The 27,878-nt window shown below is 42.7% G+C and overlaps 1 protein-coding gene across 1 annotated transcript in view; it reads left to right on the forward strand.

Annotated features, from left to right (window-relative positions):
• Positions 1 to 280: 280 nt before the first annotated feature.
• Positions 281 to 27,878, forward strand: part of TRPM6 (transient receptor potential cation channel subfamily M member 6) — an 88,234-nt gene continuing 60,636 nt past the window's right edge. The window contains exons 1-8 of the mRNA XM_064736770.1: positions 281 to 700; positions 11,506 to 11,585; positions 12,381 to 12,419; positions 23,418 to 23,598; positions 23,969 to 24,182; positions 24,986 to 25,110; positions 25,878 to 26,049; positions 27,310 to 27,484. Of these exons, the coding sequence (XP_064592840.1) occupies positions 281 to 700; positions 11,506 to 11,585; positions 12,381 to 12,419; positions 23,418 to 23,598; positions 23,969 to 24,182; positions 24,986 to 25,110; positions 25,878 to 26,049; positions 27,310 to 27,484 (1,406 nt within the window). The remainder of the gene's footprint in view (positions 701 to 11,505; positions 11,586 to 12,380; positions 12,420 to 23,417; positions 23,599 to 23,968; positions 24,183 to 24,985; positions 25,111 to 25,877; positions 26,050 to 27,309; positions 27,485 to 27,878) is intronic.

The following is a 27,878-nucleotide window of genomic DNA, read 5'->3' on the forward strand; positions in this document are numbered from 1 at the left end:
ATCGCGCCTGCCAGGACTGGGGCAGATAGCGCCTGCCAGGACTGGGGGCAGATAGCACCTGCCAGGATTGGGGGCAGATAGCGCCTGCCAGCACTGGGGGCAGATAGCGCCTGCCAGGATTGGGGCAGATAGCGCCTGCCAGCACTGGGGGCAGATAGCGCCTGCCAGGATTGGGGCACTGGGGGCAGGTAGCGCCCGGCTCGCCCAGAAGCCCGGGGTAAAGGACGGCGCCCCGCCCGCCCCGCGCTGCCGCCGCGGGCCAAGGATCGCGGCCCGGGCCATGGCGGCGTGGCGGGAGCTGCTGCTGTCGCCGCCGGGCTCCGTGTGGCGCTGCTGGGGACGCGGCTGGCAGGCCCCGCACCGCGAGCGCGCCGATCCGCAGGTGAGGGCGGGGCGGCCGGCGGGGACCCCACTGTGCCCCAGCACGGGCGGTGCCGTGTCCCTCCTGTCCCTCGTGTCCCCCGTGTCCCTCGTGGCCCGGCGGGCAGCGGAGGCTGTGAGCGATCCTGCCCGGCCTCGGCCGGCTCGGCCGGAGCGCTCGCCGCGCCGTGAGGGGCGTCCGGGCCAGCCCGCAACGGGCAGCAGGCTCCCTCTGAAGGTGCAGGCGGCTTGGGGGGAAAAATCAGCGTTAGCTGACGGCAAAGAGAAACCCCATGGCTTCTGGGGGCTGTTTCACCCGGGATTTGGTGTTCTGGGGCCGGTGCTGTTTAGGTCCTGGTATTTCTGCAGACAGGGACTTGAGTGGTTTCATACAAACACACAGATCTGCTTGTATTCTGGTGGCCGTGAAAAGCTTTTGGCCAAAAAAAAAAAAAAAAAAAAAAAAGACTGCCCACGCTAGGGGTAGGCAGCTTTGCCGTAGTGCTATTCCAAATGGCCACAAGTTTAGGTGCAACATGTCAGAAAAGTGCCTCCAGTTTAAGTAAATTGTCACTTTTTCTACTGTGATGCTGAGTGAATGTTTTTATTTCTTTGTTTGCGGTTTTGCAGGTTTTTTTTTTTCCTGTTTGTTTTTTCTTTAAATTTAAAGATGGGACGTTTGTGATTCAGATGTTTGGGATTTAAAAAGACAGGTCTGCTACTATACATAACATTACAAAGCTGGATAATATTTCACACAGATCATGCTGTAGCAACATTGTTGTAGCAAAGTATCTTCTGAATCTTTTTCAGATATACTTTCTGATAAAAGGAATGTGTATATAGTGGAATATTCTTTATATGTCTCTTCATGAATACCCTTTTCAAAATACACAATATCTTCTTGTAAACTAAGGAAAAATATGAGCTAGTGTTTTGAGTTGTGAACACCTGATGTCAAACCACAAAATTCTGCTACCAAAACTCTGCAGTAGCCACGTTTTAGAGATTCATGGCTTTTGGACCTGCCAGGGGAATTGCAGTGTTACTTATAAGAATTGGTGGATACTGATGTGAGCCTAAAATGAGTTTAAGGAAATATCATCACAGTTTTCTTTTCTTTCTCTGTGAAGCTTGCTGTAAAGTTGTGAAATCAATTTACAGGTTTTGATAAGTTTATCTTATACCATAACAACTTTATTTAAAATAATATCAGGCTTATATTGTAGTATTAAAACCACATTAAGCAGCAAATAGGTTATTGTGTTTGAACTAGTTTCCTTAATTGTTTTATGGCTTGGTAAGGAAAAAATGTAGATTTTATGACGGTTACGAGGTCAGGGTGTAGCCACAGCTCTCTTCACAGAGCGCAGGCAGGCACAGTCAGGCACAGGGACCGCCTAGTAATGAATGTATTGAAGTAGGTTGTTTCTAGTAGTAACCAGATTCAGGAAGAAAACATTACAATCATTCAGAGCTATACCAGTAAAAGACATTTCTCTTTGATCTTCACCGTGACTTTTTTTTGGTTTTTTTTTTATTACGGGAACAGGGAGCAGATAATTGTTACTTGCTACTGCTCTCCCCTTCTGCCCCTTTGTGACCCCCTAGTGAAAGGCAAAATGCCACATACTAGCTTGAAAAGAGCAGAAGGTAGGTGAGTTTGAAATGTCTACTGCTCATAAAGGAAAATATAGTTTCAATAAACATGTCTGTTCAGGCATACATATGATTATGCAGTAGAGACAGTACTCCAGTCTGGGCTGTGGGTAAATGATTTACCTGCCTCCATTTCATTTTTCAAAATTGATGTTGGCGCCTAAGAGCAGAGATCCCTCTGGAGCCAGTGAAACCTTGTGTACATGTTGATTGGCTTTGTGGAGAACCTGGGCCTGGAAACGGTGGAGTGTCACTCCTTCATTCTCCCCAGGACTTCTTGTTTGCCTCTGCATAACCACACTGGGAGGTGTCCTGGATAATAGAAAACAGGATTTAATGGCCATGAAGCCAGAACTGTGCTGTCTGTAAAGTGGGATTGCAGCACAGGACAGCATGTCACGGGAAAGCTGCAGCGGTGTGAGGGGAAGGTCAGTCCCTTTGTGGGGCTGTCAGCACTGGGATGAATGTGATTGCTGTCACAAATAGGAATGCACAGACCATGCTGGACTACTGTATCCCATCTACAATGTCTGACAGTGTGGCTGTAATCTGGTCTGTGGAAGCTAAATTAAACTATTCCAGGAGGAAAAATCTATGTGAACTATTGCATTACTCCTCATACCTATTTTCCTACATAAATAGCTCCTTCATCCCTCCTTTTTGTGGTTCAGATTATCTTAAGTTTATTTTTTACTTAGTAGCACTGTGTTAAGTGAAAAAGTGGATCCCTGCATGTGTGTCTTCCAGCAGGCTGATCTATAGGTTTTTCTGTGCTCTCCATGGAGGTGTTAGGTTCAAACAGGATAATCCAAGTTTTTGAGTATTGCAGCAATGAATTTGAGGCTCTTTGGGTGATTTACAGCACAACCTGAGGTGATCACAGTTTTGCAAGTTTTGGTCTTCCCTCTGTTGCTTTCAGACAGGCTCTATCAAATGCTGTGTGAACCTTCCTTGATTCTTGTAATATATAAACTTATTACTGTGTAACATGCATTCTAGGTAAAATCTTGTGATTGACTCCGTGTGACTTGAATTACCAGTACTTTTGATTTACGTTTTCCTCTCTAACACTTTCCCTCAGTTTTTGAGGTGGTCACACTTTCACCTTCCAGTTGAAAGAATAGAGACCCTGGTCAGGGGCCATAGCTGTTTAAGTCTCAAAGAAAGCAGATAGCATTAAAGCACTCATCTTCATCCTTTCTGTAGGATTGCCACTCCTTTGCATCTCTGTCATAGTTCAGTTGCTGTTACATCCTCTTCTAAGTTGTACAGTACTCTCTGTCCATCATATAGGAACAGAATGAGGCATCTAAAAACAGTTTCTGAACTTTCTTGTTCTTTTTACCAGGACAGAAGCCAGGTGCTGTCATGATGTACTTTGATAAATGCTAGTCAGCGAGAGGGGTTTTTAAAACTCATTGGTGATGTGACATATTGTCATCTCAGTTTCCAAATCACAAGCTAATAAAATTGCTACTTCTGGTTTTTCGTAGTTGTTAAGTCTTAGAGATGTGAGTGGAGGTCAACCCTCTTCTGTGTTATCAGTAATGGAAATGTCTGCAGAGGAATGGTGTTGGGGCAGATGCATGCCTGCCAGCCTTCAATGGTTTCAGGTACAGTGGCCTAAACTTGGTAAGCACTGTGGCTGCACTTCGGTGTCAGCCCTGTGATGTAAGAAAATTAGTGTTTCCACTATGGAAACACTAGTGAGACTTTTCCTAGTGAGCTCCTCCTCTAATGCTAGAGATTGCACATGGGTGATGGGGACTCGGTTGTATCTCTGAAGGGTTGGCCGCCTGTTCTGACTCTCCTGCTGCATTAGGCTGCATTGTCAAGGTCAGACTGTGGAAATACATTTTTTACCAGCTTGGCTGGCGTGAGATGATCTCAGGTTTGATCAGTCCTAGTCCTATCAATCCTATAAACCAGTGCATTTTATTACCTTGTATTGACTGGCTTTCAATTTAACCCCCAAAGAGGCATAGCAGAACTTCTACTAGTACATCCCAGGTGCTTATGAAATACGTCCCCCTCTCTGCCTGCTTCTCAGCCAGTGTTTCAGAAAGGCTGCGTGGCAGTGCTGTGCAACCTCAGCCCTCACAGTGAGCTCCTCCTGTCCATTCTCCTTACAGCTCCCTCCTTGCCCTGCCCCTTCTCTCATCACTTGTGCCACCACAGCTCCTGAGACCATCCCGACACACATGCAGGCATCCTGGTGAGCAGAGTGCTGCCAGAAGGCTGGGTGGCACTTGGAGCTGCCGTTTAAGGGAGAGGAGTTGCCATCATGGTGGAGCAGACAGGAGAGCATGCCTTGGAACAGAGCCCGCCTGCTGGGAGCGTGGAGCACAGCCCAGCTTTGTGCCAGGAGGGCAGTGCTGATGGCTGCCAAGTCATTCTGTGTAGCCTGGCTTAAACTGCAACCACAGCTGCTCCTTTCTGCCTGGCCCCGGGGAAACCTCAGCCTTGGGGAGTCACTTTGGCCACTGTTGCAACGCCCAGTGAATAAACAAGGGGATAAACCTGGTGAGGTGGAATACATCTCGGACATGAGGCTGGAGGTGCAGAAGGACCTGGTGGAGAGCTTAGGGGGGTGTCCAGGTGGTCTCTGGGGCAAAGGGGTGCAAAGGGGCCCTGCAGTGCCCTGAGGCTGCTCTCAGGCCATGGGTGACTCTTGCTCCAGCTAGTTTGTTGGTCTGCAGTGTTCGATGGATTGATGCTGTGACTTATCTGTCATTAAAAACAATTTATTATTAACTGTGAGCTGATATGGAAAAGGAAAACATTTTTTTTATTTGGAGGGTGGTGTGGAGGGCAGAGCTGAGGAGAGTGATAAAACATGTCCAAGTGAGAAATGCAGAAGTGAGGCTGACCATACCTTCAGCCTCTTTAGAAAGTGCCCAAGATGTGTTTCCTCTTTCTCTGGAAAATACAATTTCAGTTCTGAGACCTGTCTTGTGTGCAAGGGTCGCTGTATGCAGCTGTCAAGCCCAAGAAGATTTTGTGACTATGCGAGACAAGCAATGGAGCAAAAAAAAGAATTCTGATAGAAATGTCAGTGAACAGTCATATGGCTCCAGACATGAGCTGTGTGGATTGCTCGCATCATGCAATCATAAAAGCACAGAATAATTTGGGCTGGCAGTGACCCTGAAGATCAGCTAGTTCTTACCTACCTGCCACCTTCTTCTAGAGCAAGTTGTTAATAACATGTGACTTCCTGGGGCCCTTCAGGCCTCCTCCAGCTGAATTTTGCCACTTGCATTTGCTTTTCATGTCGGATACTACAGATATATCTGACCTTTACAGAGTCACCTCTGTAGTCAACATTAAACCCTGTGTTGGGAAAACTTAAAACAGGCAAAAGAAAGCTCTGATATTTACTATCAGATAATTTTTTTCTCTTCCTCCTCCTGGTTTAAACTAGGTAGACCTTTGTCGTGATTTTGAATCCTTTGATGAAGGCACACACTTGTCACAGCAATGAGTAGCTGACCTCTGTGATCGCTCAGTGCTGGGTAGGTGAGACCAAATTTTAAAAAGAGCAAGTTGATTAGCTCTTGATAAGATCAGGCCCTTAACAAGTAACAAGTAACAAGAGCTGCCTTTCTGTGAATGGCTTTCAAAGTGGAAATGTAAATGAGACTTGAAGCATTGTATTGACCCTCTGAATAATACATTTGAAACATCATTTTCTTATGGCTTCTTGGATTTTTACTTTAAAATTGCTTACAATAAGATCATTTAATTCGGGATACGTAACTTGCTTTGAATATTTATAATTTTCTGATTATATCGCATTAATTACTAAAAAAACCACCAAATGCCTGACTTTCTTTGGGACTGACTTCCCAAATATTGTTGGTAAGACTGGTAGGACTGTGCATTAAAAAATGATGACAATTTTGTCTCCAAAAGAGGCACAGTAAAATAAGGCATTGTTATTTTTAAAGATGTATAATAATTTTCAAATATAGTTTGGATCAATTTGCCATTTCTTCCTCTATTAGTGGTGCCTGCTTTTATTTGCTGCAAGTTTTAGGCATCTTCTATAATTTATTCTGCAATTTGGACTATTTTTGTCAATAAAAATATTTAGAATTTGTATTTCTGTATCTTTACGTATTACTAACTTGTTCGGTAATTAATATTTTATGCTGCCCATTGAACTGGTTTTATAAGAGATGATATACAGTATTATATTGTACATAGTGCCAAAATAAACCAAATATCAGCTTTTAGCGAGGTGGCTGCCATCAGCCACAGGCAGGTTTTTTAAGATGTCTATGGGCCACAGTTACGAAGCAGTCAGATCCAAACTGTCAGCAATCACCATGCTTCTAGAACAGTGGGTTTTGGAGTGACCTGCTTTCACTGAATTGCCTCTCATGTCACAGAGACTTTTTGCATTTAGAGTTGGGGAAACCTGTTTCTAAGCAATTCGCAGATATCTCCTTCCAGTACAAGATTTCTAGCAATGTTTTTGAGACCTGTTTCAAGGATCAAGCTGAAGAATATAAACTGCGGTTTGAGATTCCTTGTGTTTACTTCTTTTGCAAAGTCCTGGGATGCTGGCAGCAGTGTTGAGGCGAGGTTTGGTGTGTCCTTTTCCACCTAGCCCAGTGCCCTGGGCTGTGCAGAGGGACAGGAGTGCCCAGCCCCTGCCTCTGCAAGGCAGGAGCTCCTCCACCAGCGCTGCCTTCTGAGCTGGGTGTGCTCTTGGGTGGAGCAGCGCTCCTTGGTGCGTTTTTCTAAGACGTTGCATGTTAAGGGACAGCAGAAAGGCTTACTTGATCGGTTAATAAACTTAAATAGTAGAAAGTAATAAACTAATTGAAGGTCTAATATTCCAAACTAAGATGAGATTTCCATCAGTTCTTTGTTCCCTGTGTCCTGGGAGTCAAAATGAGCTTTTTTCACAAGGAGAGTTTTAGTTTTAGTATTTGCTACATTTTGTTGTCATTTAGTATATGTGTTGGTATTTGTTGTGTTGTGTGGTCTACTCTGGATCAGAAGCACCACATTGGAAAGCCCAATAAAGTCAAAGAGTTTTTGGTTTTTTGGCTAAGCTTGTGTTCAAAATAGTGGAAACAGTTTTATGAGCCTTTGATGCAAGACCCTAATCCAGAAAATCACTTAAGCATACCTACTTAGGTTTTAAGTACAGTTGATTAACTGTGAAAGAAAGTGCTACAGCACTCTGTGAAGATTGAATTAGTGTATTTTTGAAAAGCTAGCACACTACTTTTGTTTTGATGACAAAAACCCCTAAGATATCTCTTCAGAATGGCTGACAAGTTTTAAGAAGTTCTGTTATCCTTCTCTGACTTGGGTCCACATTTATCCTGCAAGCACAGGTGACTTCTGTTAGTGTTTGTACGGTATTTGTGAACACCTAGGAATATGTTTCCAGTGGATGAGTTTAAATTGGTTATGAGGAAAAAACCACAGAAATTCTGCTGTGACCTGAAATTACATACTATCTTTAAAAGGGGAAAATATAAAAGCTTCTCAGTGCTACTGAATCAGCAGTCTGCCTGCAAAGGCAGTTTGAGATTAGCTGATAGCTGTTTTATGATTGGCCATGGTGGACTGGTGAACAGTGGAAGCTTTTAAATGAAATTATTTGAATATCTTTCACATTTTTCACAATATCTTTCAGATCTTAGTGACTGTTAGTGAGAAAATTTTCTAATGAATTCTATTGCTTATAGTTGTGTATTTCCATAGGTATGCAGAATCTTGAACACTGGGGCAAAGAAGTAGGTAAGAAAGACTGTAAAAGCAAAAGCTGCCAATTAGATGCACCACTGTGTTGTAGTGATGGAGATCAGAGGAACCATAGCCTGTCTGTATTACAGAGCCAGGTGGTTGTCCTGTGACAGGGTGGCCTGAACACCAGGAAACTCCAGTAAGACCTGAGAGGCCATGGAAAACCTCTCATGAGTTCATATTTTACTGCATGTGACCCTGGAGTTTTGCAATGTTTTTCTGCCCTACGTGGATCCAGAGTGGTGCTCTTTGTTTAGCAATCAGTTGTTACATTACTTTGTACCATAAGCATGCATGGAGTGGGTGCTGAATCACAAAGTTCCTTCTCTGAAAAGCTTGTGTGAGACAGCCTGTTAAGTTGGAAATCTCTTTAATGCTGGCAGTAATTTAACCAGTTGGTAATGAAGCCATGCAGAGTTTTCAGGGGTAAGGAAGGGTTCAAGATATACCAGCGTGCTTAAGCCCCAAGCTCTTGTGAAATAGTCTTGAGTACTAGCTTACAGGCACTCTGGCTGTATTTCAGGTATCTAATGTTACTGCAAGTGACTTGCTACATGGGAAGTTAATTTGCAAAGGGTTTAAGATATTTTAGGACATTCTGCTTGTACCACCTGCAATTAGGGGAAGTGGATTCTTGCACCACCTGTAATTAGGGGAAGTTCTTTCCCTCCTCTGATGTATTTGGATAAAGGTTTGTCACAGAGTGCACCATGCTGACTTCTCACAGACACCTGAAAATAGTACCTCCCTCCTTCACAGACACTAAAAGTTAGTTTGGATCTTTCAGATATTTCTGATTATTATATTTTTATTTCTGATTATTAGCTAAGTTCTTTGCAGGTATGCTTGCGTACTGAGGCAATTCTATTAGCCCCATGATCATCTGTTGCTTTCTTAAAGAGTGTTTGCTTTCATCTAATAATTTTGAGGGCAAGAAAAGGCTGTATAAAAGTTGTATATGATGCATTTTTTTTAAAGTTCTTTTTTTTTTTTCTGATATTTTGACAAATCTGTCCAACAATGCAGGAGTAGAAATACTGGCACTAGTAGTTAAGATCTTTTAGAAAACCCCAGCTCTTTGGAAGTGACACTGTGTACTGGTTTCACTAAACAGAGAGTGTATGAAGAGCTGACGTATGGTGCTAGACAGAACTTTTCAGCTCTTGAAGTACTGTTTTGGCTAAGGCACTGTGTTTCTCTGTTATCAGTACAAATTTGTTGCAGTTTCAGTAAGCTACTTACAACTTGATTGTTCTGCCTGGTTTCCAGCACAACGGTATTTTGCCTAAATGAACTAACCTGTTATGTAAACTGGCTAGTCATTGTGTGAGTTCTAATTATCTGCACCTGTCTGGAGCTATAATGTGTCATTAAAAGCAATTGCTGCTGTTTTGTCCAAAAATTGATTGTGTTTCAATAATGGATGACATTATTCTGCGCAGAGATGTGTGCCTTCTAATTTTCTTTTGCAGGGAATTGAACAATGTCCGGAGCAGCCTGGCGTTTCATTAGAAAAGATATGTATCTCTGCCTTTCACCCTAAAGCAGGCATATGTACAGCTAAGGAAACTAAAAGATTGCTGTTTCATATTGACAGTGTAACCTAGTTTTCCTGAGTTTGGTTCTTGACCCCTGAACGGTGTTTATTGTCTGGGCTCGAAGGAGCTGAATGTTTCCTGGTGCTCTTGGCTTAGTAAAGCCAATTTCAGAGCAGGGAGAGCATACATTAACCCCTTGCTTGGCAGTGTTTATTTGTCACAGTGCAGCTACAGGCTTTGGCTTCAGGTGGCCTTTGCAGGGATGGTGCTGGAGGGTGGCCTGAGGCAGAAGAAAGCAGAAGCAAAAATGGAAGCCTTCATGTGTTTTTGCTGGATGGGGAGTGGTGAAATCAGCGAGGGGAGCAGCACAGCAGGGCATGGCAGGGCGGCGTTGCCCTTCCCTGGAGGCTGGTGAGCCCAGCTCTGTGCACCTGCCCAGACACCCCAGTGCGATGCTGGCACACTCACTGTCCTTGCTGATAGCACCCCTGCCCTTTGAAGGACCTCTGTGCTAGGCTGGGTTTTTAGATTTTGTCTGCTCTCACTGCTCAACAGAAGGAATTTTAAAGAAATGGGTGGTGCATATGTTTCCTTATAGATTACACTCTGATCTCTTTCTTTACTTCTGGAGACCTTAATTTTTGAACATTTTGACCTGACAATGTCCCTTTAATACCACATTATGCAAGCATCTCAGACATTAAAGATATTGGAAAAGTGATTAAAAGCAATTTTCTAAAAACTACTCATGTGCCTTAAATTTCAGAGCCAAACTCTTGCCACTCCATTGACTAAATCAGTCTAGAAATCTCCAAAGCCTCTTCTGTGGCAGGGGAATTATAAGCAGCAAGCTTAATCCTCAGACTGGTGAGAAAAGAGAAGCCAAAAGTCCCAAACACAGGTCTCAGGACTTCCTTAGAGAAAAAAGTAGGAGGAAAGCTACAATAGAATTGGCTTCAGGTCTTTGGTATATTAGAGCAGAAATGTGCCAGTCAGAAGGAGTGTGTAGTTGCATTTTTGTCTCCTCCTTTAGGATTTGGTGGTGAAAAGGATATGTGTCAATGATGGCTGAGATATATGTACCTCATTGTAGTGACAGGGAATATTTTCATTTGCTGTTGAAATTTAATTAAATTATGACATTTTGGAATATTATTCAGAGTTTTATGAAAGGAGATGCTACAGAAGTCTTATACAAAACTAGGAATCAAGTTCTAGGACTTCTGTACATGTTATAGAAGTCTTTTATAAAACTAGGAATCAAGAGCTAGACTAGAAAAGTCTGCAGTTCAGAAGTCTCCTCTTTCCATTTTTATTTGCCCAGGCCTGAAGTCATGGATGACTGTAAAAAAGCATGAAGTTTCAAACCCCTTTTCCTAATGATATAATCAGTCTAAAAGCCTAAAGATTAAGAAATAAATGTTCAGGTTCTGCTGTAAATTGTACATACTATGTGAAGATTTCACCTATAAAAATTAAGAATAATTACTTAAGTCCCAGAGGTTTCAAAGCTCTGCATGCAGCAGTTACTGCTCCTTTCAAGGAATTTGATCCTATTAAACCTGAAAAGAAAGGTTCAAAAATTTACGGGGAGAGTCTTTGAAGAATCTGTGTGCTATAGTGGCTGTTCAGTTTGCTGAGCTGTGACAGGCATCACTGACACAGCTCTCCAGGAGGCAGGGCAGAAAGCCCACCTGTCATCCCCCCTGAGTGCTGGGCCCCTGCTTTTGCATTTCACTCTAGACCTATTAATCTGTGAAGAATAATAAAAGAAGGACTCAACCATCTCCTTCAGGTAGAATGAAGATCTTGCCTTTTTTGACACAGCTTTAGTAAGATTGCAGTTTGCTAGTCTGCTGGCAGAAGAAGAATGCAATACTTACAGCAATTTTGATTAATCCTTGCCACTTTCTCTATTGTACATATGTTTGACAGAACATCTAAATAATTCTCATGGTGGTAGTAAATTTAAATACTGATCTTCTTGGGGAATTCTGTAAAGCTTGGAGTTGAAGGGCTAGGACTGTTCAGAGCTGTAGCTTCAGCATGCAGTCTTACACACAACACGATGGGAATAGCTCTGAGTTATCTATATACAGATGAATTGTCATTACAGTGCAATTTTTGACATCATGTTCCCAAGTTCCGGAATGCATTTATATTTGAAATGTCTTTTTAGCTCCCCAAATCCTGGATCGAAGAAGTCTTCAGTAAAAGAGAATGTTCCCACATTATTCCCAGCTCAAAAGAACCACACAGGTAAAGAGAGCAAATTCTCTTTTTTTCTGTTACATTTAAAAATAATCAAAATAATTTTTATGGGCATTGTGTTTGGTTTGGACAGTGTTTTTTAGTGTCTCAGCCAATGATTGCTGGTCTGTGAGTTTTCATGGATCCCATCCCCAGTCTGTTTTATATGAAACTGTTTATTTGAATTAGAAATTGGTAGCAATTAACCTTATTGTGCTTCTTAGATTTGTTACTGTCAGTGTGGTAATAAAAACAAGTACAGTATCCGATTAAGAGACTGAGTTACATGGAGTTACTGCTGCACCATTTTTCCCCTTCCTTAAAATAATTACTGCTGCTGATCACAGTCTTCTGATACAGAAACTACTGGTCATACTGGTGTAGAGTATGAAAAGAGTAGGGAAGAGATCAAATCCTCAACCTATGCTTTAGGAAGCAAACATAACTTGGCATTCCGTATTATCCATCAGGTGAATGGTGTGGCCTAGATAAATTGGAGATCACACTCTGAGAATGTAAACTTGTAATTTTGATCATTTGGTTTTGAACACATGGACAGGGTAGCAGATGTATGATAGATAACTCATCTATGAAATGAAGATCTGACATACAGTTTGAGTTGTGAAATGCCAAACAAATCACTGAAGTTATCCACTGCATTTTCCAGGGGTTTGTGGTGGAGATGACAGCCTGTTTTGTTGTTGATGTTGTTGTTCTTTCACTGTTGAATTGATATACTAAGAATAATTTTAAAGCTGTCTTATTCTACACTAGCATATATTAATCATCCACTTTTCATCACAGATGTCCTACAGGATGCCAGGTGTGCCAGAATTTAATCAGGTAAGAGTGCATAAATATATATGTACTATTTTTATAGTGACCTAATAATAGGCAATCCTAGTCATGGAAGCAATGACAAGAGAAATACCCTTCTTGTTTTATGGTCAGAGCAGCATTTCTAGGGATGTGCTGGAGAATGCTTGGCATAAATATAAGTAGAATAAATGGTATGATAACTTTGGATTTATTTGCAATAGAAAATTCTACCCAAATACCTTGTGTGCATGATTTTGTTTTAATATCCTCCTGAGGAATGGAAGGCAGAAGTGTGTCTTTAAATGAGAGTCAATTTCAGCTATATCCCAGATTATATGAAGGAGAGGGAGTCTATAGCAATAGAGAACAGTGAGAATTATGGAAAGAATAAAGAAAATTAAGGGAGAAGAAAAAGGGTAGAAGAAATATCCCAATAATGGGATTTTTGAAAATGTTTCATCTTCTCTGCAGTGAGGATTGAGTGAGGAGTTCTCTCACAACAACAAAAAATTCATTACTTTTGTGCTTTTAAATTGTGTTATTTTCAGGGAAATTGTATCTTGTGACCTGTATTAAATATTTGTTTTCAATCCAATATTTGTCATTCAAATGGTATTACCAAACACATTTTGGTACTGTGTATTTATGATAATAAATTATCAGTTATTGGAACAAATATTTCAACTTGCACTTATTTTGTGTTAAAGGCATCGGATAGCTGAGGCAACAACTGGTGACCAGCAAGCTGGTGTCAAGTAGTCCGACAATCTGTGTTAACATGATTATCTGCCTTTTCATTATGCTTCATGTTTCATTTTGCTTCTGAGATTTACAGGAGTCATGTTTTACAAAGAGTAGATAAATTACTCCTGAAATCAGATCACTGTAAAGAACTCATATGCAGAGTCGTGCTGGCATTGTAAGGCAACTGATTTGTGTTTCTGTTCAGAAAGTGTGAGCTCCTTCTAAGAGGATGGTCTCGTGTATATCTTGCTTTAGAGCAGAAGAATAGATATTCAAAGATTTTTGCTGGTCTTTCTGAGAGAAGAAATGTAAGGGGTGTTTTAATGCTTCCTACTAACCTCCAGATACTCAGCTGTGAATTGCAACCAAAGTTACATTGTCCTTCAAAATACAGTTGTTTAATTTCATCTCAATCAAGACTACTTAGTTTTGTAGTCTTAGTTTTGTTGTTCTCCCCCTCTCCCCCATCAGACCATGTTGTTAATCAGCCTGGGAAGATCAGTAGGACAAAAATTAGCATACAGAAGTGGAAAATCAAAAGATGAGCTTTCACTAAATCAGCCTCCTAGTCAAACATAGTTTAGCTGCATAAATGCGAATACAACGCTTGGAGAGGGAGGAAGAGGAACAGGAAATGTGCACTTCTTTGGATGGATTTTTTTCTTTCACCTTTCTCTGTCAAGACATCCTGTATCTTTGTGTGTCTTTTATCTTGTAGTTGTTTCTTTCAGTTTTTGCTGAGCATTATCATGCTGTTTAGTTTAATATAAATCCAGTTTGTTGGTCTGTCTATGTTTGCAGATAATGTGTGGGTGTCTAATGTGCATTTCAGTCAGCCCTTATCTAGCAAGTACATTTCCCAAATATAAACAGTTCTTGTCTTCTTGAGTATCTCAAAGTGTACAGAGAGCTTTGTTCTAGGAGAATTTTTCTATTTCTAATAAGGAGAAATAATTTCCATATAATTATTATGATTAGTTATATTGTATTTATTAGATCAGCAATGAAACAGGTTTTGGGCCTCCTGGATTCTGTAGTTTTCCACAACAGTCAAAAAATCATGTGGATATACTTGATGCCTACAATAATTTGACCTAATATTGTAGGCAAATAAAATCCCCTAATGATTTATTTTGTAGAGAACTTACAAGATTTGCAAGCAGTTTGTGAATGGAAACAGTTTGTGAATTGGGTTATGCAACTAATTTTTTGATTCTAAGTAGAATTACTCCATTTAGAAGTTGCTAATCAAATTTCCTTACCAGCACCTTTGTCCATGCTTCGCTGGTGAGCTGAAATTGGTCTCTATTTACTCTTCTGTGCAATACTTACAAAAACATCCCAGACAGCAGTTAGAATGGCCTCTATATGAGTATTCATATATGAGAATACTCTCTCTATGAGTATTTAGAAGTGAGGTGTCAATTTCCTGCATCCTTATACATCTGAGATGATCTTGCGATTTGTCTATATATCTCACCTTTGAGGTATAAGTTTTAGACACAGCTTCTAAACTGCTGCCTGGGTATTGCAGTCTGACTCCTGCAGTTACTTTTACTTCAGTGCCAACCCTTTGGGTTTTCCACTGTTGCTCAAAGGGTGACTTTTCTAGTAGCCTGCTTTTATGTTACTGATGATGTCCCCACCTTCTCCGGCAGCTTTGTGAGCTTTTGAGGCAAGAAAGGCAAAGTCATTGCAAAGATGCTTTCCACATATCCATAGGATCACAGAGTAACTCAGGGTGTCAGGGACATGGCCTCCAGTGTGCTCTGCCAGGGGGGAGATGACGATGCTTCACTCAGTTGTGTGAAACCCCCAAGGATGGAGATGACCCACCCTCCCCAGGTCCTGACTCCACTGCTGGGTTGTCCTCCTGGAAGAAAAGCTGCTTCTTATTTCCAGCCTCAGACTCCATGTTTCAGCTGTGCTGCTGCCTCTCACCCCTCTGCCATGCCTCACTGAGGAGCTTGTCAACATCTTTCTGCATCCTGTCCCATCAGTGCTGGGTGTATTGTTGGAGCCCCTGAAGCCGTGTCTCATCCCAGCAGAAAACCATCCCCTCTTCTCAGAGATCAAGGGCTCCAGCCCCACCACCTGTGCCCAGCATGGTCACTCTGCCCCTGAGGCCTCTCCAGTTTGCTGGTGTCTCTCCTGTGCTGTGGACTGAAGCTGGAGGCACCAAGCTGGCAGGGGCTCGGTGGCAAGCACGGAGCAGAGGGGACAGGCCCTGCTGTCCCCGGTCTCTTGGGCCATTCCTGCTCACACCACCCCAAGCACCTGTGGTCCTCATTGCTGCCCAGGCATCTGGATGATCCTGGCTCAGCCCACTGACACCCAGGACCATGTCCCAGAGCTGCCATGCCCCTAGGGCTGCACATTCCCTCCATCCCCTTTTCCAGGTGGCAGGTGGACAGACTGAACAGGAGAGGCCCTGTACAGACCCCGAGGAACCCTTCCTGATACTGGCCCACACCCAGCCAGGTCCTCACCTGCCAGCCTGGCATCCCTCCCATACTGGAATGTCACGGCCCAGATACAGCAGCCTGGCTAGAGCAAAGGTAGGTGCTCTCCTCTCATCCCCACAATTATGTTGCAGAAAGCGGTGAGGTGGGTGAGGCATGACTGACCCTCAGTTAATCCTTGCTTACTGCTTCCTGTCACTGTCTCCTCCTTCCTGTGGCCAGATTTGGGCTCCCGGAGGCCTCACTCCTTGATTTTACTTCAGACTTATAGCCAGATGGCTGGCCTGCAGTTCCACAGGGTGGCTTCTGCCTGTTTTTGAAGGCATGTATGACATTTGCCTTTCTCCAGTTATTGGGGACGCCCTGATCTTCACAGCCTTGGAATCTGGCAGTACAAGGGCATCAGCCTCCTCCCTCAGCACCCTGGGGTGCAGCCTGACACGTATGAGAAACAAGTGGTCCTGTGTGAAGCATCATCTCAGCCTGCTATTGCCACTCCAGTTTGAGCCCTGTGTCCCAGAGTGTAGGAGACTTCCTTCTCCAGTTTGCTTTGGCAGAGCATTGGATAAAACAAATCTAATTTGCTTGTGTTGAAAAAGTGGAGTGCAGACCTGATTTCATGGCTTCTGGGTATCAAGAAATACCTTACTAAAGCAGCTCACCTCTTGCATTTCCTTCCAGTTGCTTTGGGATTTGGCTTTGGTTGGTTTGTTAGTTGGTTGGTTTTAAAAATCTGCTTCTTTGTCGCCAGTTAGTTCTCACTCATCTCCACTGAAAACTCTCTCTTTTAGAATGCACATCTCCAGAGCCTTGCAGATGCTTACACCTAACCTGCCCCTAAATGGACAATTAGTACAGCTGAGGCCTGAGGCAGTTGCATCTGGGTTGTTGAAGGTTGTTGTTTGGTTTCTTAAAAGAGGAAAAGTGAAGAATTTATCTCCATTTCCTAGGGTATATTAACTTCTGAAATGTCTAAAGGAGAAATGTCTAATGTCAGCTGTCACTGAAGTTAATCCTGTAGAAGAGGAATTACACTGAAGTTAATCCTGTAGAAGAGACTGAAGCCTGTTGAAGCCTGTGTGAGAGTAATGACTGAATTTGGAATCTGGGTTATGATTCCAGATGCAAAATTTTAATGCTAGCTGAGTTTCTGGTCTCTTTCTCTCCTGTTTCTGACTAGGACAGGGTTAATTACTTGCAGAAGCCAGCCAGGGGCCTGGCTAGGGCCCAGAGGTTGTTCTCTGTCATGTCAGGTCATTGCCAAGGCTTGCGGGGAAGGGATTCTCTTCTGGGGAGCAGGGTCCTTTGTGGATCAAGGTAGTGCTGTCTTGTCAGGGGTTTTCCACGTGAATTATTCAGTTTCCATGCCCCTTGTCATCAATTTGTTGCTGCTGTTGATTGTTGATTTCCTTATCTCGCTGCTGTTTCCAGCGAACTGTTCTTATCTCAACCCATGATCTTTACCCTTTGTGCCCTCTGTTCTCCTCTGCAGCCCCAGCAGGGGTAAGGGCAGGGGGAGGAGGAGGAGTGAGAGAATGTTGCACAGTTTGACATGTTTCAGTGGGAACACCAAACTGGGGAATTACAGAATCACTAGGTTGGAAGAGACCGTTAAGATCATTGAGTCCAACCCATGCCCTAACACCACCTTAACAAAACCATAGCATCAACTGCCACATCCAGTCTTTTTTTAAACACATCCAGGGATGGTGACTCCACCACCTCCCCATGCAGATGATCTCAGTACTTTATCACTCTATCAGTAAAACACTTTTTTCTTAATATCCAACCTAAACTTCCCTTGGTGCAGCTTAAGACTGTGTCCTCTCGTTCTGTCAGTAGCTGCCTGGAGAAAGAGACCAACCCCCACCTGACTGCAGCTACCTTTCAGGAAGGTGCAGAGAGTGATAAGGTCACCTCTGAGTCTCCTTTTCTCCAGGCTGAACACCACCAGCTCCCTCAGTTATTCCTCATGGGCCTTTGTTCCAAACCCCTCACCAGCCTTGTTGCCCTCCTCTGGATGCATTCAAGTGTCTCAATGTCTTCCTAAACCATGGAATACCATTCCTAAAACATGGCAGCCTTATTTGGCACCTAATGTGCAGGTGGAAGAGCTGAGATAACAGAGCCACTTGGAAACACTTGGAAACAAGTTTGATCTTGGTATTTCACAGTAGGCATGGAGCCATGTGTCACAACGTTATTAGGTCTGTTCATGTGGCTGTGGTACCCAAGGCTGTGTATGTTGTGACATGAGCTCCTTCCAATGATCTTTCCCTAAGTAGGGTGAAGAATCAAGATTGCTTTGTTGCTCTGCTGTGATATCACTTATGGCATCATATCATCAAGGGCCATGAAGGTCATTTGTGATTTGTGTTCAGTGCTGCTCTCCTAACCTGATCGTGGTGCTACCTTTAATGGGAGTCCATTAATAATTGTATCAAGTCCATGGGGAAAACAGAGGAGGATGATTTTCTCCAGCTTTTCATCCCCTTTTCCTCCTTCAGGCCTGTTATGACAGCTTTGGAGAATTTTTCTTTTTTTTGAATGTTGAGGAAACCATTCTTGTTGCTAAGTCTGCCAGGTTCCCCAACATGGCCCACACCATGGTTAGAGTCAAGAAAGAGATTTCTGGGAGGGTTGTTCGGAGTTCTGCCTCAAGGATGGACAATCATGAGTGGCATTCAATGTGGAAGGACATGGGCCAGTATCTGGAAGACTTCTCCAGTGAATTGGAAGTTCACCCCTAATCCACTACAGGACCCTGTTGAAATGATAAAATATATCATGGAAAAATGCTGTGCCAGTTCCAGAGGGGTGCAAAGTTATGCAACATGCTGGGCTCTGACCGCTCTTTATTGAACACTGCTCAATACTAGAATGTGCCCTCAGGAGGAGGACAAGGAAAGCAAAGCAAGAAGCACTGTGGCCAGTCAACTGCACCTGAACCGGAGGAACAGCCAGTGCCGGTAGTGGTTGCTCCTACAAATGAAGAAGTCCAAGACCAAATCAGTTCACTTAGTTAGTTGAAGAGAAAGTAGGGCCTTCATGACAGGAGGAGGAGGGAGAGCCAGATCCCCTGTTCCCTATCCCTGGGTGAGCTGTGAGATATGTGAAAAGATTTCAGCTGCCAGTCAGGTGACCTGGAGGCTCTGATGCTCAGGTGTTGTGGCCCATGATATGAAACTAGGTGGTAATGAGGCTGCGGAGCTGGGATCCCTGTCCCAGGATCTGGCACTGACGAGGGCATTGGGAAGAGGACAGAAGCTCTCAGCCTTTGGAGGTGACTCCTGTCAAGCGTGAGAGAAAGGTTCTCTCTCAGGGATGATCTAGTAGTGCACCCAGGCAGGTGGGGCACCATGGAGAAAGGTATCCAGTACCTGGGAGAATGAGTGCTCTGGAGGTAGTCTCTAGGGATTCAAATAAGGTGCAGCCACCTGTAGACCTGGATGAGGTCCAGAGTGCACAATCCACTTGGCAGAAGTTTGTACAGAGCACATGATCATCGTACACCAACTCTCTGGCATCCATGTCCATGACAGGAGGAGGAACAAAGTGCTTTAGGTGATTACCTAGCTACAGCCATGTGGTGATCATCTTTTTTCCTCCCTACTGACCTGCACCTTGTCTGTGGAAAGACTGTCCAAGACTGCAGACAGACTCAAAAGACTTCATCAGATTAGAGAGGAAATGTCCCATGCCCCTCCAGTATGGACTTGTGTCTCTGCTATTGGGAGCAAGTGGACCCCTTCAAGAGAGATGGCACTGATGATGAGCAAACCTCTGATTTTTGTTGCATGATCATGGAGACGATGTGTGGAAGTGGGATGAAAAATTCTCCTGAAGACTGCTTTTGCCATAAACCAAAGTAAGGTCAACTTACTGCCCAGGAAATTCAGTTAGGAATAAAATTCAGTTTAGGAGTAAAATGACAGGATGGATGTCATCAAATTCCAATGGATGTGGCCAACACATTAATATCTGTGATCCCACCCAACCAGCAAGCAAGAAGCACAGGCTTTCCTAGGTGCTGTGGGTTTTTGAAGGATCTGGGTTTAGGATTACAGTCAGATTGAAAGCCCTCCTGATCAAGTGACCTGAAAGAAGAATGATTTTAAGTGGGGTCCTGAACAACAAGCTTTTGAAAAAATCAAACTGGAAGTTGATCATGCAACAGCTCTTGCACTGTCATGACAGGACAAGGCATGAAAAATGTGCTCTACATTGCAGGTGGGGAGAATGGTCCTTTCTGGAGCCTCTGGAAAAGTGTATCTGGGGAGGCTCAAGAAACCCCTTGGGTTACAGAGTCAGAGATGTTCTTGGTTGTGGAATGGTACTCCCCAGTGCAGGGCCCCCACTGAGATTCTCCAAAACCACATGCCTCTCTCTCCCACTCCATCTTCCCCTCCCCCTTTCCACTGCAGTGGGGTGAAGCTGAGAACTGGAGACACAAAAGGCAAAAGATCATGGTTTGAGATAAGAACAATTTAGTGGAAACAGCAATTTGATAAGAAAAAAAGCAAACAGTAACAGCAACAATGTTAATTTAAAAAGCATACAAAAAAAAAAAAAAAAGAGGAGTGATCATGCAGAAATGCTCACTGCGGAACTTGTGACCCCAGCAGGGCCAGCCTCACTGCTCTGTCCCTCTTGAGACTGGCACCACCTGAACCTGTCTCTGGCTTGAAACCAGCTCCCCCCACAACACATATTCAACCAGAAGTAATCCCTTCTCCCCACAAGAGAGAGAGACAGGCTCAACTCTGCCTCCAGCAAAGATGTGAGGTGCTAAAGAGTAACATCTGGGCCCTAGCCATGCCCCATTGCAGCTACTGCAAAGAATTAACCCTGTCCCGGGCACAAGCAGTTCAGGGATGCAAAGGATCTGAGGCCTGCTACACCCCAACTGAAAGAGACCCTGGCAGTTTATGAAGGGGTTTGAGCTACTTCCAAAGTGATGTGCACCAAGCACAGCTCCTCCTGGCACCCTGACTGCCAGTGCTGGGCTGGATGTTCAAAGGGAAATTCCCTGCCACACATCATGACACTGATGCTTTACAGAGTAAGTGGAGTGTGCTGATGACACAGCAGGCTTGAACAGGAAACTCCAATTACCTAGGAATCAGGAACTGGCCCAAAGACAAAAATTTTGGACTTTTGTCAGAAGAGAACAAAGAGGAGCTGAGACATCTTGAGGAGATCCCACCATATAGTCAGCTACCAGAAAATGAAAAGTGATATACTCTCTTCACAGATGCTTCCTGCTGTATTGGAGGGACACATAAAAAATGGGAAGCTGCTGTACTTGAGTCCCATGTGGCAAGTTGCAGAAGCTATCGAGGGACAAGATGGATCAAGTCAGGTTGCAGAGCTGAAAGCCATCCAGCTGGCTTTAGATACCCCTGCATGAGAGAAATGGCCAGTGCTCTACCCCTATATTGACCCATGAATGGTAGCAAATGCTCTGTAGATGTGGCTTGAGCAGTGGAAAAATTAATAGGCAGTGCAGAGGTAAACCCATGTGGGCTGCTGAGCTCTGGAAAGACACCAGTGCCTATGCAGAGAAGCTGCTGTAAAAACACATTGTGTAGATGCACACACCCCCAGGGGCTGGTGTGCTGAAGAACACAACAATGGACAGGTGGGTTGGGCTGCCAGGAATAAAGTGTCTTGGTTGGACCTGGACTGACATCATAAGTGTGGATTATTTCTCGCTCATTGCGCCCATGACACCCCAGGTCAACAGGGAAGAGATGCAGCAATACAGATGGGCTCGTGAGTGAGGGGTGGATTTAATGATGGTCACTGCTTCCCAAGGAATTCATAACTATGAAACATGCACTGTGATCAATCAGGCCAAGTGGGTAAAGCCTCTGTCGTATGGGGGATGATGGGTAAAATATAAATATGGAGAGAACTGGCAGATTGATTCCATAGATCCCTGGTTCAGACATCATATGGTATTGAGGGGCTGTCAAATTCCCTGTCATGCACCAGCCTCTGGGAAAGTTGAATGATACAACGGACTGTTAAAACCACATTGAAAGCAATGGGTTGTAGGACCTTAAAACATTGGGATCTGCATTTAGGAAAGCCATCTGGCTGGCTAATACCAGAGACTCTGCCAATTGAACTTGCCTTGCTCAATCAAAATGCTCACACACGGTAGAAGAGGGGAAAAGGATAAGGTCTTCATGAAGAATATGTTTGGGAAGTCAGTTTGCATTAGCTTGTCTCAAGCAAAGGCAAACCCACCCATGGGAATGTTTTGTTCAATGACCTGGGTATGCTTGGTGGGTAATGCAGAGGGACTGTGAAACAGGATGTGTACCTGAAGGGGATTTGATTTTTGAGTGACAACAGTCTGTAATGCCAAACTGTGTGTGTATTTTTGGTTGCTGGATGACACTGGCACTGTGTGCCATAACTGCCATGGACAGTGAGTATGAACTGCTCCAGATACACTGGTCATGATCTCATGATGCAGCTTGCTACCACCTGACAGCACAGCAGCCCTCCTGCCCTGGAAGGCATCTAGGACAGACAGAATCCACAGCCATGGGCTCAATGAATGAACTCTACAGATATCTTGAAGGGATAGCCATTGACTATGATACCTAAGATGATACTTAAGCTTGTGTGTCTGTATGTTTATATGTATATATATGTATAGATACACATGTATATGTGTATGTATGTATGTATGTATGTAATTGTAAGGCGTATGATTTGGTCATGACATAGATGGTATGGCTAGAATTTAGGGGTTATTCTCTACCACTTCATATCACTGCTGGGAGTGAGGGATTCTCTCTCTTCCAGGGAGTATCACAGAATATGCTGGGTTGGAAAGGATCCACAGTGAGCATTGAGCCCTGATAGGGCTATTCCCAAGAGTCATACCATGTGCTCAAAGGTATGGGCTGGCATAGAGTGACAGAGGTAGTAGTTAGGTGTCGTCTATTGTTGAGGGGTTTCTGTGTGAAATATTCATTTATTGTGCTGTTTATTATTAGTATTGTTGCTGTTACTGTTTGATCTCTTGTCTTGTTGATGTTTCCAGTAAATTGTTCTTATCCCATTCTGCAATCTTTACCTTATGTGTCTCCAGTTCTTCTCTCCAGTGCACTGCATGGAGAAGGGAAGGGAAGGGAAAGGGGTGAGCGAGTGAACAGTGTGTGGTTTGGAGAGTCTCAGTGGGAGCATTAAAGTGAGGATTACCATACCCAAACCATGACAATCTCCCTCAATACTGCCCTTCAATCCATGTATTTCATATATGCACTTTGCTGGCTTCCAAGAGTTAACATAAAGGTCACCCTGAAATTCTCCTCCTGGTTGTTGAGGATAATTCCTAGATCTTCCTTTAGTACTTAGAATAACCAATGGTAATACTCATAGCAAACCTCAGTGTCCTACAACATTCCTCTGAACTGGAACAGGTCAGAACCTGCATTGCTCCGGTCAGAATTTCTGTATGGGACTTTCAAACAATTACAGAACCACTCAGAGTCACAGCATGGTTTGGATTGGAAGGGACTATTGAAGACTGTCCAGTTAAATCCCTCCAACTGTTATTAGTGTTCCTCAGATAGAGAACAAATTCTATACCCAACTAAACATATTTATGATATAATTGCATGTCACTTTGCTATTGTTGCAATTTCCTTCAACACAGCTAATTTTTACTGCATTCCATGTGAGACAACTGCAGTATTTTTCTTTGCAGGAAGTTATTTGGACCATTCACATGTAAATACTAAAGATGTATGGAAGCGAGTCTGATATAAAATAATTTCTGTATTTTTAATGTGAGGTGCTGCTGTGGCCGGCTGATTGGAGAGCACCCCGGAACAGAATGCAGCTGGCCTGTTTATCAGGCAGGCTCACAGAGCGATGGTGGAGAATGGTCTGTGCAAAAACACACAAAGATGAGTCCGACAGATGCGTTTGGTACAATCAATTTTCAAGATGGAGACCGCACGTACCATGCCAAGGTAATAGGTGCTGTGCTTATATGTCTGACTTGTTTTTGCAATTTCAGCACAGGAAAAGAAAGGCAAACAAAGGTAAAAATTTGATTGGGTGCATAGCAGATTGATTGCCTTAAGAGGGCAGGGGAATCTAAAAGCAAACTGGTTTAAAATGTGTGTATATTTTTATGTTGAACTTCACTGTGGTTAGGGATACACTGTCTGTATTGCATTTTGCACATGCATTTTGGTGCTATCATGTTAGGGTAGCATGACAGCTCTAACCCTTCACAAATCTGCAGGACATTAATCCTTAGAACTTTGTAATGTGTTGTAGTTTCTTCTCCTGAAGAATGTAAAAGATGTTTATTTTACCCATTATTTTCCTTTTCAGTATATTAGACTTTCTTATGACAGCAGTTTGGATCAGCTGTTGCACCTGATGGTTAAAGAATGGCAGATGGAATTGCCAAAGCTAGTGATCTCTGTTCATGGAGGCATTCAAAATTTCAAGCTTCCCTCAAAGATCAAGCAGGTTTTCAGCAAAGGGCTGGTGAAAGCAGCTGAGTCTACGGGAGCATGGATAATTACAGAAGGCATCAACAGCGGTAGTGTAATTATTTTTCTTTGTTTCTCTTTTCCTTTTGGTGTTTTTTCCCTGCATAATAGCATGTAGGATCAAAATAGAGTGAAATTATCTGAAAATTGGTGATATGTTAATACAAAATGAAGACGTTTTTATATAAAGAGCAGTGCATAATCCAAGGAGACGGATCATGTTAGTTTGCTGTTGACTCACATTATACATATTTTAATTAGAGCAGAGTATTCTGCATGTATTAAGAAACACTGCATATAGCCAGAACTTATTTGCAGTAAATTTATCTGCTTCTTTAAAATATATGGGTTTTGTGGACTATGAATAGTATTTTTGAAACAATTTTCAAAGCTCAATTTAACTTGTGTTTTATAATTGATAAAGTTTTGAATCAGGATAATCCAATAATTAGCCTATTAGTAGCTGAAAATCTCTTTGGACTACTCTCAAAAACTCAGAGGGGTCAGTAAACTGTGGAACTGAAAGTTTTACTTCTTTAGCTGTTATTCAATCTGGTGATCTTACAGGAGAACTGTCCTGGGCATTTATGTAACTAATGAAGTTTTATGGGTGTGAAAAGCACCATTAGCAACATGTAAGAGTACTGTTAATTAGAAATATGTGCTGAATTCGAAGCAGTGGTACATTACACCCAAGCTGTGAAGTGTACATCAAATACACAAGTTGGGTACAACATTTTGGTTTTGGTTGAAACACAACTACAGTACAAATTACGTGATGTGAAAACTTTCTTGGCGTCCTGTAACAGGTCTCTGAATAAGGAAAAAAATTATAATTTGATTATCTGTTTAGGAGTGTCCAGGCACGTGGGGGATGCACTCAAAGGCCGTGCCTCACCACACCTGAGAAAGATCTGTGCTATTGGGATTCCTCCATGGGGTATCATTGAGAATCAGAGGGATCTCATTGGAAAAGATGTGAGTTGGATGCATTTTAATAACAAAAGCCTTCATGTTCATGGGATGTTAGAGCTTTCTTGCATACCTGATTATCTTGTGGATTAACTTCGCTACTTTGATCTTTTTTTCACTGTAATAGAGGATTAGGTTTTACTCAGCAACAGAATTTTGCATGGCATGTTGAGACACTGCATTTTGCTTTTTATGTATAAATGAATAGCTTTAAAATACTTCTCTTCTTACAGGAAATTGCCATTCCTTCTTAAAATTTTGTAATTATGTATGCAGCTCTCTTGTGGTTGTATTTCTATATTAAGATTTGGAATGAACAGTCAGGTTAGCAATGTACACAAATAAGCTATTAATATGTGTATTATTTTATTCACAGTCTGTTTTATATTCACAAACTATGACTTTATGTGAGGGCATAATCTAGTCAGGTGTCTAAAAGAACTTAAGTAGCAAGGTGAAATCATTCCTGATAAATGTTAGCTCATGTATTATTAATGGGAATACAACCCAGGGAAACTATGCTGTGATGTTCCAGCAGTTGCAAAGAATGCCAGGCAGTGACTCTAAGGGTTGCAAACCCAATCAGAAGTGTTTTCCGCGGTATTATCTATGGATTTGTTGCTGTTAAGAATCAAATGTTTGAGTAGCTCTAAAAGCATGATGGAGAATTCTGAACAGCCACACTGTGATGAAGAAATACATACAAGTGAGGAAACATAAATTGTGCTATTTTGTTGGTTTCTTTGAGGACATTTTTATTTTGGTTTTCTCAGGTAGTTTGCCTGTACCAGACTCTTGGTAACCCACTCAGCAAGCTGAGTACGCTCAACAGCATGCATTCTCATTTTCTAATGGCAGATGATGGGACAGTAGGCAAGTATGGGAATGAAATGATGCTCAGGAGGAATTTGGAGAAGTACATGTCACTTCAAAAAATACACACAAGTGAGTATTGCTGTGGCATATCTGCTTTATGACAGAAAAACCTACCCTAAAAGATGGGGAGGTACTTTACTTTTCATGTTATGTATTGTACATCTTGATTTGCCATAGCTTTCACTGAGGTCAAATATCATTAATTGTATGTGTCTTGAACTCTAAAACTCAGGAAAATGAAAAGGACAGCATTTTTATACAGCATTATGCATATGGATGAACCTACAAATGGGTTTCTCAGTTGTAGAGACATCTAAATGACTCAGATTATTTAGAAAATATTGAGCATTTGCTCACAGTTTTACGTGGTCGCTATTTCACCACTAGACACTTCTCCAGCATTTTGTGAGATGGAAAGATGGTTACATTCAGTGGAATGCAAATCCTTTCTACCATGTTAACTACTTTTGCCCTCATCATGCCTCTCTATTGCAAGTCTATGACCTCCTCAAGTACAGCAATGAAGAGTGGTTGAAAAAGCAAAACCTTTAGCCAATGTTTGACAGATTGCCTTGCTTCTGCTGTTTATTTATAGAGTAAAGAAGTTACAGTAAATAAATAATTAAATAAATATTTATTACATAGACGATTATTTCCTTTTATGCACTTATTGTACAAATTATTTGTGGAAGTGCACTCTTACCTAGTCATTCAGATCTTGAGGTATGTTAAAAAGGCATTAGTATTATGATGTTGATGTTGCCTCCTTTATCTGCTCACATAATAGAATTGACAAACTTAGAAACCAACCCAATTTTTAACATGTTCGTGTATAGAGCTTTTTACTTGGACTCTTTTATTTTCTTAGTATGATCTTTTGCAAGTCAGGCTTTCACTTTCATTTCTATTGCATTGTCCTTGAAATTCTTTTCTGTTTGTTTAAAAAACCTGCAGTGCTGATGTAACACTGGGAAGAGTCTCTGAAGAAATACCTGATTACTTTTCTATGTCTGTGGGTAAATACGTGGCTGTCGAACATGTTTCAAATGCCCTTGCATGTGACAGCTATTATAAAGGGAAGAGGGATATTTAGAAGGATGTTCTTTCTTCCTGATGGTTTCAGTTTTTTCAGTAGTTTTTCATGATCTTTTTTGATCGAGTTGAAGAAGTTTTCTGAAAGTCTTAAAAGATGTAAGTGAAATGACAGATGGTGAAGGAATGATTTCCTCTCCATGTTGAACCACGTATAAGTATTTTTTCCCCAATGTTTTGGCTTTTGTGTGTGTGACTGAGATTTGTTTGTAACTGGTTAGGCGTGTTTTGAAACAGGAATGGGCCAAGGTGTTCCCACGGTCGGGCTGGTGCTGGAAGGAGGCCCCAGTGTGATCCTGATGGTGTGGGAGTACGTGAGGGCCAGCCCAGCTGTGCCGGTGGTGGTCTACGAGGGCACTGGCAGAGCTGCAGATATCCTGGCCTTTGCCCACAAGCACACGGGGGACACGGGGTGAGTAGTGGCACCATGCTCCTCCTCCCTGGCCTGCCGTGCTGCGGCAAACCCCGTCTCAAACTACTGGGATCATTTCTAATGCTTCTGGTAATGATGCCCCTCTGGTCTTTTGCCAGCTTTAACTTCTGTGGTAAGAGAATGGAGTTTCTTTCTTCCCTGCCTCAAACTAGTGCTGAGATGATTATTCTGCCAAATTTGCTATGGCTTCTTTTAAGAGAGAAAACTGCATGTAGCTACTCTGAGTTATGAAATTTCTCACCTTTGGTGAGACACACTCATGGACTACCCCCAGAGTATCTGCTATTGTTTCAGCTCATCCATGTCTCTAGCTATCAATATTCTGTCAGTGGGCTTGGATTTGGATTGCACAAAACTTTTGAGACTACAGCTG

This window comes from Zonotrichia leucophrys, chromosome Z, assembly GCF_028769735.1.
Source record: "Zonotrichia leucophrys gambelii isolate GWCS_2022_RI chromosome Z, RI_Zleu_2.0, whole genome shotgun sequence".
Taxonomy (NCBI): domain Eukaryota; kingdom Metazoa; phylum Chordata; class Aves; order Passeriformes; family Passerellidae; genus Zonotrichia; species Zonotrichia leucophrys.